The sequence below is a fragment of the Limanda limanda genome, chromosome 7, assembly GCF_963576545.1.
Source record: "Limanda limanda chromosome 7, fLimLim1.1, whole genome shotgun sequence".
In the NCBI taxonomy this organism is placed as follows: Eukaryota; Metazoa; Chordata; class Actinopteri; order Pleuronectiformes; family Pleuronectidae; genus Limanda; species Limanda limanda.
The window spans coordinates 2,117,284-2,130,442 of NC_083642.1; the positions used below are offsets into that span (position 1 = coordinate 2,117,284).

General features: G+C 41.1%; 2 protein-coding genes across 3 annotated transcripts; one reads left to right on the forward strand and one right to left on the reverse strand.

Annotated features, from left to right (window-relative positions):
* The first annotated feature begins 2,033 nt into the window (after nt 1-2,033).
* Nucleotides 2,034-3,303, forward strand: irx7 (iroquois homeobox 7). Its single transcript, XM_061074057.1, has 2 exons — nt 2,034-2,243; nt 2,551-3,303. Exons 1-2 carry the CDS (start codon nt 2,034-2,036, stop codon nt 3,301-3,303), a joined length of 963 nt encoding a protein of 320 aa, XP_060930040.1.
* A 2,214-nt stretch (nt 3,304-5,517) lies between these two features.
* Nucleotides 5,518-10,827, reverse strand: cd40 (CD40 molecule, TNF receptor superfamily member 5). 2 transcript variants are annotated; one of them, XM_061074468.1, is made up of 9 exons: nt 10,727-10,827; nt 10,100-10,181; nt 8,856-8,978; nt 8,634-8,780; nt 8,226-8,319; nt 7,535-7,593; nt 6,837-6,932; nt 6,707-6,729; nt 5,518-6,129 (listed from the first exon to the last, which is right to left on the reverse strand). In XM_061074468.1, exons 1-9 carry the CDS (start codon nt 10,769-10,771, stop codon nt 5,851-5,853), a joined length of 948 nt encoding a protein of 315 aa, XP_060930451.1. In that variant the 5' UTR covers nt 10,772-10,827; the 3' UTR covers nt 5,518-5,850. The 2 variants fall into 2 exon arrangements, with proteins under 2 accessions (XP_060930451.1, XP_060930450.1); XM_061074467.1 differs by having other exon boundaries at nt 6,707-6,732.
* Nucleotides 10,828-13,159: the final 2,332 nt, after the last annotated feature.

The window sequence follows — 13,159 nt, forward strand, 5'->3', positions numbered from 1 at the left end:
CAAAGTAAATAATGAACTCATGTTTCATTGTAGAAATTGTTGTCTGCACAACTCGTTCATTTATTTATCAAGAGAGATTCAAATCATTAATATCAAATCATTACTTTGAGATATTGGAGATTCCAATTTCAATCTATCTTTTATGTCTCTGTGTCTACAGCTCACACACTGATGCATTAAAGTACATGAATGCAATGTGAGTGTGTGTGTGTGTGTGTGTGTGTGTGTGTGTGTGTGTGTGTGTGTGTGTGTGTGTGTCCTCAAAATGAGCATGAAGTTGATTAAATTGTATCTTTAACACTAAATAGAATCGAGGTGAAGTCTGCATCAACTTCAGCTTAACCTACGAAACTGGCAGTTTGGATTTCTCAACATGTGCATCAACACAACTGCAGGCTCAATACTTCTGTTTCCAAAAAAGTGTGAAAATGTGTAATTTCTTACAAAACAGATGTATTGAAGCTGAGTGAAAGTAAATAAAAAGAGTTACTATGAGTATATTATATTACTAGGCTATTATATCATTATATTTAATTCTATATCAATAATTATCACAATAAACCTCATGTTCTTTAATTGATAAACAGTTTACAAATCAGAGTTGGATCAATCCTGGACTTTTGTTAAACTTCTATTGATGCAATTTAAATTGCTAACATAATGACTTCACATTTATTGGTGGGGTGGGGGGGGGGGGGGGGTTGCATAAAAAACAACAAACAACAGAAGAACAAAAAAACCAACTCAAAGTGTAAATGTTGTGTTTCTGTGTTGACACTCATCATTAATGCCTTCCCCACTATTACCTGTGAAAAGCCGCGGCTATCAGCTGCGTCACCGAGGGCTCGTCCCGCTGTGATTATAATAATAATTATAATAATGATCAGAATGATGAGAGATTACAGAGGTGAGCTCCTTTGAACCCGGACCCTGGAACACTGAGCTCCACCGGGGAGCTCCTGGAGGACATGAAGGTGGAGGAGGAGGAGGAGGGGGGTGTAGTGGAATAAGAAGTGTAATCTGCTCCTCTTATCTCTAACAACCCCCCCATCCACCCACACACACACACACACACACACACATTAGCATCTGTTATCTCACAATTATCATATACATTAGTCAACACCTGTTTCACTTAACCTCGTTTAATTAGGGCCATTGAAACGCTCCAAACAAAACCTTCCGACATGTAAAAGCACAGTTTGTTGTGCTTCGCTCGATGAATTAGCAAATAAAATTTAATAAAAAACTGCAGCTCTGAGGCTCATGAAGCTGAATGAAAAACCGTATTCCTTTTTTTATTAAATATTAAATACGCAGAGAGAGAAACAAGTGGGAGGTTGGAACCAAAATCTGCGCTCGGTGACTTTTACGCGTGCGTAAAAAAATAAAACCAAAACGCGTGTGCTTTGTTTATTAGATTTAATGTTATTCAAATTGTTAATTCAATTCTCCCCCAGTGCAGATGTGAAGGTGGTGACGGAGCAGCAGCGACTGGCAGGACGTCGTTACCTGAATTATTCTAATCTCTGCGCTTAATTAGCGCCAGACATGAGATGTTGTTGGATCTCACACCAGCTCTGGTTTCATCCTCCGAAGTGAAACCAGAGCCTAGGGAAAACCATCAGGAAACCAAACCTGCAGCTGATATTATAACCATTTCTTTAAAGTTTCAGACTTGATTCGCTTCCCAGTGGAAACAACAAGTCGCATTAGAATTGAATCTCTGCAGAAATCAGTGAGTTGGGATAAGCAGCGAATATTCAGCCTCTCCTCGAAAACGCAAAAAGGAACAGCGGAGGGCGTCTTTGATGGGATTTGTTGCCAGTGAAAGCTGCGGGTCTTTTGAACGGAGCTGTCAGTCAATACCAGTGGGACCACCCCCCCACCCCCCTGTCTCTCAGCCCTTCTCCTCCCCCTGCACACACACACACACACACACACACGCTGGCAGCTGGGTGTGTATATAAGTGGATCCAGGCGCTTGTGCTGCCACTCACTCAAACCTCCGAATAGCTGTGGACGCAGGAAAGATGCCCGCTTCTCAAACTGGATTTGGAAACTTCTTCCTGGAGCGGAACATCAGCATGCCGACCGGATACCAGATCCCGATGCTGGGCAGCGTGCACCAGCAGCAGGCCCAGCATCTGGCCGCCATGGCAGCTGGGATTCCTTTAGGATACTCGGGACTACAGGGATACAACTTCATCCCGTACCCGCACCACAGGCACATCGCGCACATGGTGAGTTTGGTAAAATCACAGAAGTGTTTAAAAAATTCCTGATTTGAGGATCTCAAGGTCAGAATGTTTGTAGACTTTAAATCTCCAGTGGCTGAACAAGGAGAGGAGGCAACAAGCTCTTCTGCAGGATTGTGTAGAAATGTCTGCAAACAACTTTTGTCAGCACTAATAGGAATTTATTAGATTATCTTTCCGTTGTGTTTTGGTCAATAGTTAATTCCCTAAATTCGCCAACTCCGTGCGTAATTGCGCACAAGCACAGATTCCCTGGCTCGCTTCTTACGCGTCTTCCCTTTATTTTTTCCAGACAAACGGTTTCGACTTGAAGGCATCTCCCTATCATCACGCTCTCCTGGCCCGCGGGGGGCCCTTCTACCCCCCCTACCGGGGTCCCGGTGCCGCCGAGGACCCCGGCCGGGTCCCCAAGGTGGCCACCCGGGAGAGCACCGGGGCGCTGAAGGCCTGGCTGAACGAGCACCTGAAGAACCCGTACCCAACCAAGGGCGAGAAGATCATGCTGGCCATCATCACCAAGATGAGCCTCACGCAGGTCTCCACCTGGTTCGCCAACGCCAGGCGGAGGCTGAAGAAGGAGAACCGGGTCAGCTGGGCGTGCAAGGGCAAGTCCGACGAGGAGGATGAGGAGCAGGAGGAGGGAGAGAGCGACGAGGAGGACGGGCCCCTGGAGAAATGTCCCCTGGAGACGTGTCCCCTGGAGACGTGTCCCCTGGACGAGCGGGATGAGGAGGAGACCCAAAGCGAGCGCGCAGACACCGAGGAGCGCCTGGAGGTCCCGAGCCTTCAGGAGGACAGAGAACATGAACTTGTGAAGAAAGTTGAACAGAGAGACTCTGACCTCACGCCGTCCGGCCTGGAGAGCAAAGGAAACGTCTCCAGTCAAAAACCCAAAATCTGGTCTTTGGCGGAGACGGCGACTTCAGAGACTGTGAAGAAACCAGTGGAGCTTCTTCACCTCCCAGCAGGGAAGCTGTGGGCAGACTGGGCCTCACGAACCGGGATGCTCGTCCCCCAGGGTTTCTCCACTCGGGAGCTTATCTGAGCCTCAGCAGCTCGAACCTCCTCCACTGATCTTTTGCACTTTACTCTCTCAGACCTCAGGGGAATTCCTGACGTTTGGACATGAAATGAAATTCTGTATTTTTTTTGTGAAACCAAAGACTTTGAACACGCTGTGTTACTGTAAATAAATGTAGATGTATTTTTCCACCGACGACCTGTAAATTATGTTTCCTTTGTCTACACGTGAAGAAATATTTTTGTTTAAATAAAATCCAGCTTCTGGTGATAATCGGACATGTTTCTGTGTTCTCCATTAATGGTTTAAAAGCATGGAGACCTAAGCTCAGCTATATCGCAGCTGCAAATTAAAATAGATTTAAAAAGGCTTAATACATTTGCTTTAGTATAATTCTTAACTAAACTGAGAGGTTTTAACTTATCAAACCCTTTATTTAATCTTCCAAAAACAAAGAAAGAACAGAACAACTCAAAAACAAAAAAAACAAAAACATCCGTCTAAAGCTTCGTTTTGCAGATTTGGGGACGAGAGGTAAAGAAAAAGAGCTGAAGATGAAACAAAGCAACGTTCTCACTGAAGGGCTCGAGTTAAACTTCTGTTAATTCTAATGATTATTGGAGGTCAAAGGTTAAATCCTGGTGTGAGTTTAAGGTTCCAGATGCAAACTAACATCTGCAAAACCGACACATCCGGGCATTATTCACTAAATTCACCATTAACACCAAATGTAAAAGCATAAATCTTAACGTTTATCATGTTTTCAGGGTTTTATATCGACAATATTATGTGGCCGGATTTTCTGTCTTCCTTTTTGACGTTCTGGTTCAGTTTCAGGAACTGTGGGGGGGGTTTATTTTGAGCCGAGTGATCCTTGACATTAAACTTAGGAAAAAGAAAAGTTTTAAATCCTGTGTGAGTGCAAACTGAAGTGAGGTGTTCCTCTCCACAGGTACGGATTAGACCTGTCAGGGTGTTAGTGATGTTTAGCGGTAATCAAAGGGATTCCTCTCCATCAATCACCCAGGTTGTTCCCATGTAAATTCAAAGGGCCGTACCTCCATTAATCCGGGGATAATGAGGCGGCTCCTGGGGGAACTCGGCCCTGCAGAGCCGTTGTCCTCCGGCCAAACCTTCTCCATGCAAATCCCTTCAAACAGAAACAACACACAGAGAAGATTTAGTTTCCTCACAACAAACAGAGGATCAGGCCACAAAAGAACAAAGAGGAGTGAAACTGTAAAAAATGAGGCCTGATAAATCTCCTCCTGTCTCCAGTGTCAGGGGCCACAGATTAATGCGAGGCTGCAACGACCCCTTTAGGACAACCAGAGTAACTACACCACAGTCTATTACACTCATTCTAATTTGATTCCAGCTTTAATTGGAGAGTGAAGAGTAAAAAAAACACATGTGCTCTAAAAACAGCGGGAATAGTGATGGAGGTTTGGTCCATTAATCAAAACACAGCTAATGAGAGAGGGTTGCACGACTTTTAAACTTTGTCCCCCGTGTTTTAAACACATGCACATACATGATTCACACAGTTTTAGATTCAGAGCCACTTACACTTTCACAGGTTCAATGTCCTGCGTGAATAAAAGTCCATAAATCGTCTCAGAACAAAGATGGGAGGAGAAGACGCTCCTGCAAATCTGGAACTTGCCCGAGAATTCTCATGTTTTTAAATTGTCTTCGGTATTTTACTATTCCAACGACAATATTATGAGAACATTTATGGGGGAAATGTAAGAGGAACTGCTTTAGATTAATTCGGCTGACCTTTGGTGCCACTTTTCCACAGTGGATACAAACAAGGGGGAAACTTTAAGGGCAACATTACACTTCCTTCTTTCATCCCCCAATGCTTCATGGAAACTGATGGATTGACCAATGGCAGCCAGTGTAAACACTCCCTTTAATAAAATAGTATAGATTTATAATACTTTATTGGAATAGATTTGAACGCAGAAGCTTTTAAATCACATGACATCAGTTTTTGCATCATCTCATATCGCAAACACGAGAATTCACCTTTGGTAAATTGTGTATTTTATCTGTCTAATCACCAAATTAACAGTTGGTCCCTGTTTATAAAAAATCTGATGGAAATAAATTGGGCCAATTTTGGTGCTAATTTCCCAAAGTTGAAACAAACACAGTTTAAAGTTTGAGACTTTAAAGATATCTCGGATATGGGATCTTTAAATTTTCAGACATAGACAAACATGGCAGATGTTTTTATGGTACACAAAGCATTAACTTTATTATTGACACTTTTATACTTGGAAACACATTCTAATACACAAGAGAGAGAGAACACACGTAAAAACTGAAACACAATCACATGTAAAACAGCCCATAAATTACAAAACCCACTAAACCAATACATTAAAGTCCCGTAGCATGCAACGCTCTAATATCCTAGACACTACTGCAGCAGCTTCAATTCTATTACTGACACCAAGTGATACATATATATATATATTTACATAAGGAGAATTAAGTGCAAGTGAAATATGAGTCGTAACGTTTACATTCCAATCCACATACTGTTCAGAATGAGGATTTTCAGTCCATGCTGGTCTGCGCTTGTGTCTCCTGCTGGGGCTGGATGGAGTCTTTGCCTCTCTCCTGTGTCACAAACTGTCCGTTCTCACTGAGGACGCCCTCCGACACCAGCTCCTCCCTCTCCCCCTCCAGGTTCTCCTCTGGTATCTTCATGTCTTCGTCCTCCTGGGACAGTTGCAGCTCAGGATCGTTCTCAGTCTCGTCGACCTGAGTGAAAAGCAGAGGGCTGGGTTCCCTCGGTAGCTTCTCCCGGTCTCCGCGGCATGATTCCAGACAGCCCTACCAGAGCAGGAGAGAAATACGTGATGTGAATTGATGCGTTTTCAAGCGTAGACGTAGTAATGTGGACAAAACCTCAGTTAAATGTCATTTAAAGGAACAGTTTGACATTTATAGAGACATATTTGCTTTTTTTTTTACCAGAGTGGTGTTAAGTTAATGTCCATATGTCTAAATATGAATGAAATATAAAGCCAGGTTTTGATTTTCATAGCTTAACAGACTGGAAAGAAGTGGAAACAGCTACTTTGGCTTTGTCAAATTAAAAAAGGGGTTAATAAATAGGTGATAAAACGTGTGTATATAGTTTGTGGTCTTTAGAGGATGTAGTAAGTTTAGCTGCATGTGACTGTGTCCACCCACAGGCCCTGGCTTCTTCAAAAAGCATAGAGCTATAAAAGTGGCATCAAATGTCTCATCTAAGTCTTTGCAAGAAGATGAATAACGTGGGAAAGTAACAATACAATATGCAGCATATATCCCTCTCAGTAAACTGTTGTTGTGTTTGTTAATAGCTGCACTACTCTGTTATATATTATACAGGAGCCAACAAATGAAGACAGAGAATCATATTTACCTTTGCCCTTTGTCTCGTGTCTCCTGCTTTAACCGACACGAAAGAAAAGAGAGAGAACATGAGAACATGAGGTGAGTTACAGACAACGTGACTTCATTAGAGATGATATAAGAGTTCCAGCTCAGCGTACCTCTGCATAGACAACACACGAGTACAATGATAATCAATACACTGCCAAACACAGCAGCAGCTGCAATCAGACCCCCTTGGTTTCGCGGAGTTTCCACTGCAAGGACAGAGACAGTGAGAAATTAATTAATTAATACAAATACAATACAAAACCTTAAAATACTGTAAAAACAAAACCACGACATAACCATGTTCAGTGCAGCGAAGGAATACTTCAGGAAAATATATATAACTCTTTATAAATGTTTGAATGTGCCACTGGACAGTTTTTGGGTTTCAAGGTTACAAATACAGTTATAAAATGAATTAAGGCAGTTTGAGAAAGTTATTTATCAAATGAGATTTATTTAAACACATCATCCTCGACGCAAAACTACAAATTACAACTAAATTGAAAAAAAACCCTTTTGTTTAAATACTCTTTTAGAAACTTTATTTGTCGTTATCATTGGTCGTTGGAGGATTTTCAGTCTCTAATTCTTAAAAAAACACAGATCCAGTGTAAATTGTGTGCAGGTGTTAAACCCACAGTTAGAAAACCACAAACCAGCTCAGATGTAAGAGCTGCACCGTCTCCAGGTTTCGTTCTGAGTCAGACGAACAAACCTCTAACCACGCGGCTGCAGGCGCCGTGAGAGACACACGAGAGAGAGAGAGAGAGAGAGAGAGAGAGAGAGAGTCTTCCTGCACGCAACTCACCACAAACCATGTCAGACACGTGGGTTCCCTTCTCCTGGACCTGGTATCCACTCTCACATCTGCAAAACAAAACAAAGATCACACAGTTGAAGGAAAATGTTGGTGAGGATGTAACACAACAATCAGAGTGAAAGCTTGTGCCAGATGTGGTGAATTTTTCCAGATGTGTGTTCTCTATGTCTTATTTAAGCAAATCAGAGAGGTTTCAATCCACTCGTCTAACACAGACGTCAAACTGCTTAACCCTTGACTAGCAAGCTGAAGAATGGAGGATTCCATTACAAATTAAAACTGCGAAAAACTAATTTCACCTTCATGTAAATACAAAACTCTCTGGACGACATCTCCGGCTCACAGGACAATCACACGATGTTCACTTTTATGTCCTCTAGAGGGCGCTACAGGAGCATCAAGAGTCAAAAGAATACACTTAAGAACCGTTTTCTTTTCCTCTTCAGTCCACCCATTCATAAATATGACTCCTTGACATATTTACTATCTATATTCCGATTATTTTAAAGTGCAATATCCATTCTGGGCAATAACATGTAGCAACTTTTGTAATCCTAAGTATTTATGATTTCTTAAAGTTTGTGTCTTATGTCAAATTGCACTCTTTTACTCTATTCTACTCTATTAGTAGTTGTGTGTTCATTTGTGTGTTTCACGGCCGTGTGAGTGTATCACTCACTCTGTCCACTTTGTACACACACTGTTCCACGAGGTGCTGACGGAGAATGAGCCTTCGGGGCAGCTCTCACACACGGTGTCCTGGGTGTGGTTTCCTGAAAGCAGAGCAGCAGCAAAACATTCATCACGTTGCAAAAAACAGATCTGATCATTTCCTTACAATGGATTTGCTTTCAGACATGCACCGAACAAAGCTCCTGAAATCCTCCAGAAGGGCCATTCTCTGGAGCTTCTCATTATTCGGATGAAAAAGCAAAAAGAATGCAAATAACTAGAAGATGGTGAAGAAGACGCAAACAGAAACATGTCCCTCCAGAGATGTTTCTTAAATATATAAAAAGAGAAACTCCAGAGGAAGCTCCGACCCAATCACACGCACGTCTCCAGGAGTTGTACGATGATGTCTCACCTATGGACTTGGCCCGTTGCCCTGGGTTACAGGTTGTGTGCGGTACGCAGGTGACGCACACGTCACTGGAGCAGTGGAACCCACGCAGGCAGCTGCAGGTGCTTTGCTTCTTCTTGCTCGCTGGCTGGGAATCCTCCATGTTTTTATCTGAAAGAGGAACCAACACTGAACACGGGTCCCTGGATGTTGTGACTGCAGCAGGTTTGTGTTGTTGGCTCTTACTCGGGTCGCAGTACGGCTGAGGTTTACACCGGGGCTCCGTGTTGTATCTATTCTGATATTCATGTTGTCCACACTCTGCGCACTGAGGAGTCAAACACAAGCTGGGACTCAACATCCTGGTTCCTGAAACACACAGTGAAATGCTCCAGTGTTTGCAAACGTGTGAAGGAAGATGAAAAGCAATAGTTTGACATTTTAGGGATAAACCCTTCTTGCCAAGTTACAGTTCTTCTTTTTCTAAATCACGTTTGTCTCATAAATTTCAGAGCTGCAGCGGAAACAGAGCAGCTGACCTGATTCTGCTCGGAGTGAACAACCTCCAACATTTATCAAAACATCACATCTGGTCTGTCTGAGCGAAAGAGTGAAAACGACCTATTGTGGTTTGGCACGAGGTTATAAAGTATGTTAACGATTATTTTCATGGTTCAGTAATATCGTTATATGTTGCTATTAAGTGATAATTAGTCATTAAATGTCCAAAGGCAAATTAAACAGTGGTCATCAAAAAGTCCCACCAGAAGTCAATGTTTCAAAAGAAGAAATAATAGCACATTAATGACATTTCATTTTGTTATAAAATTGTACTAGAAAATGATTAACAGATTTCTTAAATTGTTGTTTTTTAGTCATCAGAATGTATTTGTTTTTAATGAATGATGGACTTATTGTTTGTGCCTCACATTGACCAGAGAGACAACATCAATCCTCTCATCTGACAAATGACTGTGTTCTTTGTCTGTTGTCTGTTGTTTGTCACAAGTGAGTGAAAGTGAAACCACGGAAGGAAAAGAAAACAAGGATGAAAACCAAAAGCAAAAGGAATTTTTTTCGGCATCAATGGTTCAAGTGTTCCTGAAATGTGATGCTCATTCGATGCTTGTTGGAAATAGTAGAATTTTATAGCTCTACACAAAGATAAATGTAAGATTCAGACAAACGGAGCGATACGCTTCCGTAGACAGATAAACATCGAGGAATCATCTTTTCTGTGTTATCGTCTGATCCACTTAAGGTTCAGATCTGCCTTGATGTTGGTAAGGCAGAATATTTTCCCTCAAATGCATTAAAACTGCAGATTCTTGTGATGAATGTACATTTAATTTTATAAATTTGACAACACATCTAATATTGAAACCAGGATCCACGTGTTTCCTCATAGAAGAGTCCTATATAATCCAGTTCACACTTCCTTTTTACAAATGAAACTGCTGCCTCTCTTTTAAAGGTGTGAGTGACTTTACCTGGAGCACACATTGTGCAGCACTGGCCGGCCTGGTCATACTGGGTCAGGGGGTCACACCGGGACTGAGCAGAGGTCAGCACCTGCACGACAACAAGCACAAAGCAACATGAAACCACAACTGTACTTCAGTTGTTGGGGGGGAGTTTCTCTCACAGTTGGTTCACTTCCTCAGAGAAAACACTGAGTGGAAAGTCCCAAACTTTTTACCAACTGTGAACTCGGGGGGGGGATTCGACCTCAGCGAGTGTCTCTGACATTTCTTGCTCTAAAATGTCTTTTATATCTTTTAACGTTGTTGCTTCTTTTCATGAATGTCGTATGAGATCAGCTCCAGCTCCCAGGCTGAGGCTGGAAAGTGAAAGTGAAAGTGAACCTAACCGTGACTGTGCAGTAATATCAACACTTTTTACACCAGAACGAGCAAAAAAATACGTGGGAGTGAAATATTAAATACAAACAGAATATGTTGAAGTACAGTACATATTAAAGGAAACACTCGCATACACGTACACGTTTTACTGTACATTTGATAGAATCTGATCTGATGACAGGGATCACACGTCACAATAAGCAGATTAAAAATAGAATAGAATAGAATGAAATCAGAATCCAGCAGTTTACTCACCAGCAGCTGCTCGCACACCAGCAGCACCAGCACGGACACACGCATGTTGCTGGGGAGTCGTTCGGTGCTCAATCAGTCTCAGTGTGTGTCTGCTGCCGTCACCTCCTTCTGCTTTAACTGTGGAGAGGGAGGAGCTGAACTCAGGGAATCCCCCCCCACCCCACCCTGTGCTGCTGTTTTTACTTCTTATTCTAACTTGACCATTTCCTGTAATTTCCACAGTGAAGCTGAGGATATTCCGGCCACTGAAAAACCCAAAAGTAGATTAAACAACGTTTAAATTACACACATCAAGACCCAGGAGACCAGAGGAAAACACGTGGTTCATTCAGTACCACTCAGAGTTGTGTTGTTTATAAAGTCACATTTCACACACAGAGGTTTAGGTTCAAGGTGCAGGTGAATGTAAAATCTATTTAAAATTTAACAAAAAGCACAGTTTTAAACACTTTTCAAGCCCAATTCAAGAGTTCATAAACTGGAATAAAGGAGGTAGAGAGATTTAAAGAGTTGAAATAAAATGGAATAAAAAGGATAACATCTGTTTGTATACAAATTTTAACACAAGCTAAAGAAGTAAAAAAGATAAATAAAAAAAATGGATAGAAATGTATGGAACCCCAATTCTGCCACTGGCATGAAGAAACTTTTTTTTGTACTTACTAAGTCATAATAATGAGAAAGTATCTCATAATTATGAGATGCTAAGTCATAATTATGAGATACCAATTTTTTTCATCACAGTGGCTTCCATAGAAATGTGTAAAATAATCAAATGAAAATATAATAAAATACCACAATGGTATGACCTTTGAAAACAGTTTATTTTAAGGCTCTTGTGAATGGGAATACTGTGAATGAATCCCTAAGATCAGGCAAGTTTAGGTGAAAAAAATCACTTTAAAGTGTAGAAATATAACTATTGTATCAAAAGCAAAATAAATATTTACTAATAGTGATGCATGAAAGTTGAAGCAGCTATTTACTGTGCTGCATTGGCTTGGCTGATTTACAGGTAATTCTCAATAGATTTTATTTACTGTCAGGTTACGAGACTATTCCAACATCTTGTATCTAATAAAAAACATTTGTCTCTTTCTAATGTAAAATATCTTACGACACAAAGTGGCTGCAAATGAGTAAAATGCAGTAGAAAGCTCATGGGAATCTTTTACTGATCGGGATTTATTGTTTTTATTGTTCTCGACCACTTTTCATCGGACACTGAAACTCCTCCAGACAGCTGAGGGATTCCCCACAAACTGTTCACACGCAGTGGTTTTCCCACAAGGTGACGACTGGAAGAGACGACACTCCTCTGTGACCTTCACACGGACTTTCAGAGTTTCTTGCCATTGTATTTAGGTGCAGCCAAAAAAGCAAAAGCTCTTATTCTCTCATAAGAATATATGACAAGTCAAATATATGAGACGTCAAATACATGAGAAGTCAAATATATGAGAAGTCAAATATACTGAATGAGAAGTCAATTATATTAGAGTAGGAATATGTGAGAAGACGTGACTATTAGATTAGATTCAACTTTATTGTCATTGCACAGTACATGTACTTATACAACAAGAAATGCAGTTTAAGATTAAAGATTAAAGATTTTTTATTGTCAAATGCACAGAGATAACATGAAGCAGTCACTGTCAATGAAATGCTTGGGTCACACACTCTCTTAAAGCAATGCTCAGTAATTTCAACCCAAAAAAATAAAATAAAAAAAGAAATAGTATAAAATAGAATAAAAAATAATAAAATAGAATAACACTAAAATAGAATATCAAAAATTTAAAATAGAAAATAAAATATAATTAACTAAATATATATATTTACAGATGAAGAGAAAAATAGAGCAGCAATAGTTACATTTGTGCAGTAGTGCAAATATTCAAATATGGTTAATTACGGTGCTGGTGCAAATACGCAAATATGCCAGGGTGCTGGTTTGGTGGAGTTATTGCAGTTCAGAGGAGTTTCTCCTTCACCGCTGGGTGAAGAGGTCCTCCATGGAGGGTAGCTCCATCCTGGTTATGTGCTGGGCAGACTTCACCACCCTCTGTAGAGCCTCACGGTTCAGGGCGGTGCAGCTGCCGTACCAGGCGGTGAAGCAGCCAGTCAGGATGCTCTCTGTGGTGCACCTGTAGAAGTTGCACAGGATCCTGGAGTCCATGTGGAGAAGAGCCGCTGCCTGGCCGTCTTCCTGATGGAAGCATCTAACCAGAAGTGCAAAAAAGGCAGTGAAAGTGCCGAGTATTTTGCATATTTAAAGTGGAATATGTAAATAAATAAGATCTGTACAGTAAGACATTTAAATGGAATAGTACAGTATTAAGAGGTATTGTATGATATAAGAACGATGAATACACTTTGAGCAAGATAAGTATATATAAAAGATGAATACACTATAGGCGGGATAATACAGTA

What these genes read in the sequence shown, in the direction of transcription:
- irx7 (XM_061074057.1), top strand. Translation starts at nt 2,034, where the DNA reads ATGCCCGCTTCTCAAACTGGATTTGGAAACTTCTTCCTGGAGCGGAAC. An exon ending in ACAGGCACATCGCGCACATG is followed by an intron (nt 2,244 to 2,550) that starts GTGAGTTTGGTA and finishes TATTTTTTCCAG; the next exon opens with ACAAACGGTTTCGACTTGAA.
- cd40 (XM_061074467.1), bottom strand. Translation starts at nt 10,771, where the DNA reads ATGCGTGTGTCCGTGCTGGTGCTGCTGGTGTGCGAGCAGCTGCTG. An exon ending in TCAGCCGTACTGCGACCCGA is followed by an intron (nt 8,781 to 8,855) that starts GTAAGAGCCAAC and finishes TTCCTCTTTCAG; the next exon opens with ATAAAAACATGGAGGATTCC. An exon ending in CGTGTCTGACATGGTTTGTG is followed by an intron (nt 6,933 to 7,534) that starts GTGAGTTGCGTG and finishes CTGTCCTTGCAG; the next exon opens with TGGAAACTCCGCGAAACCAA.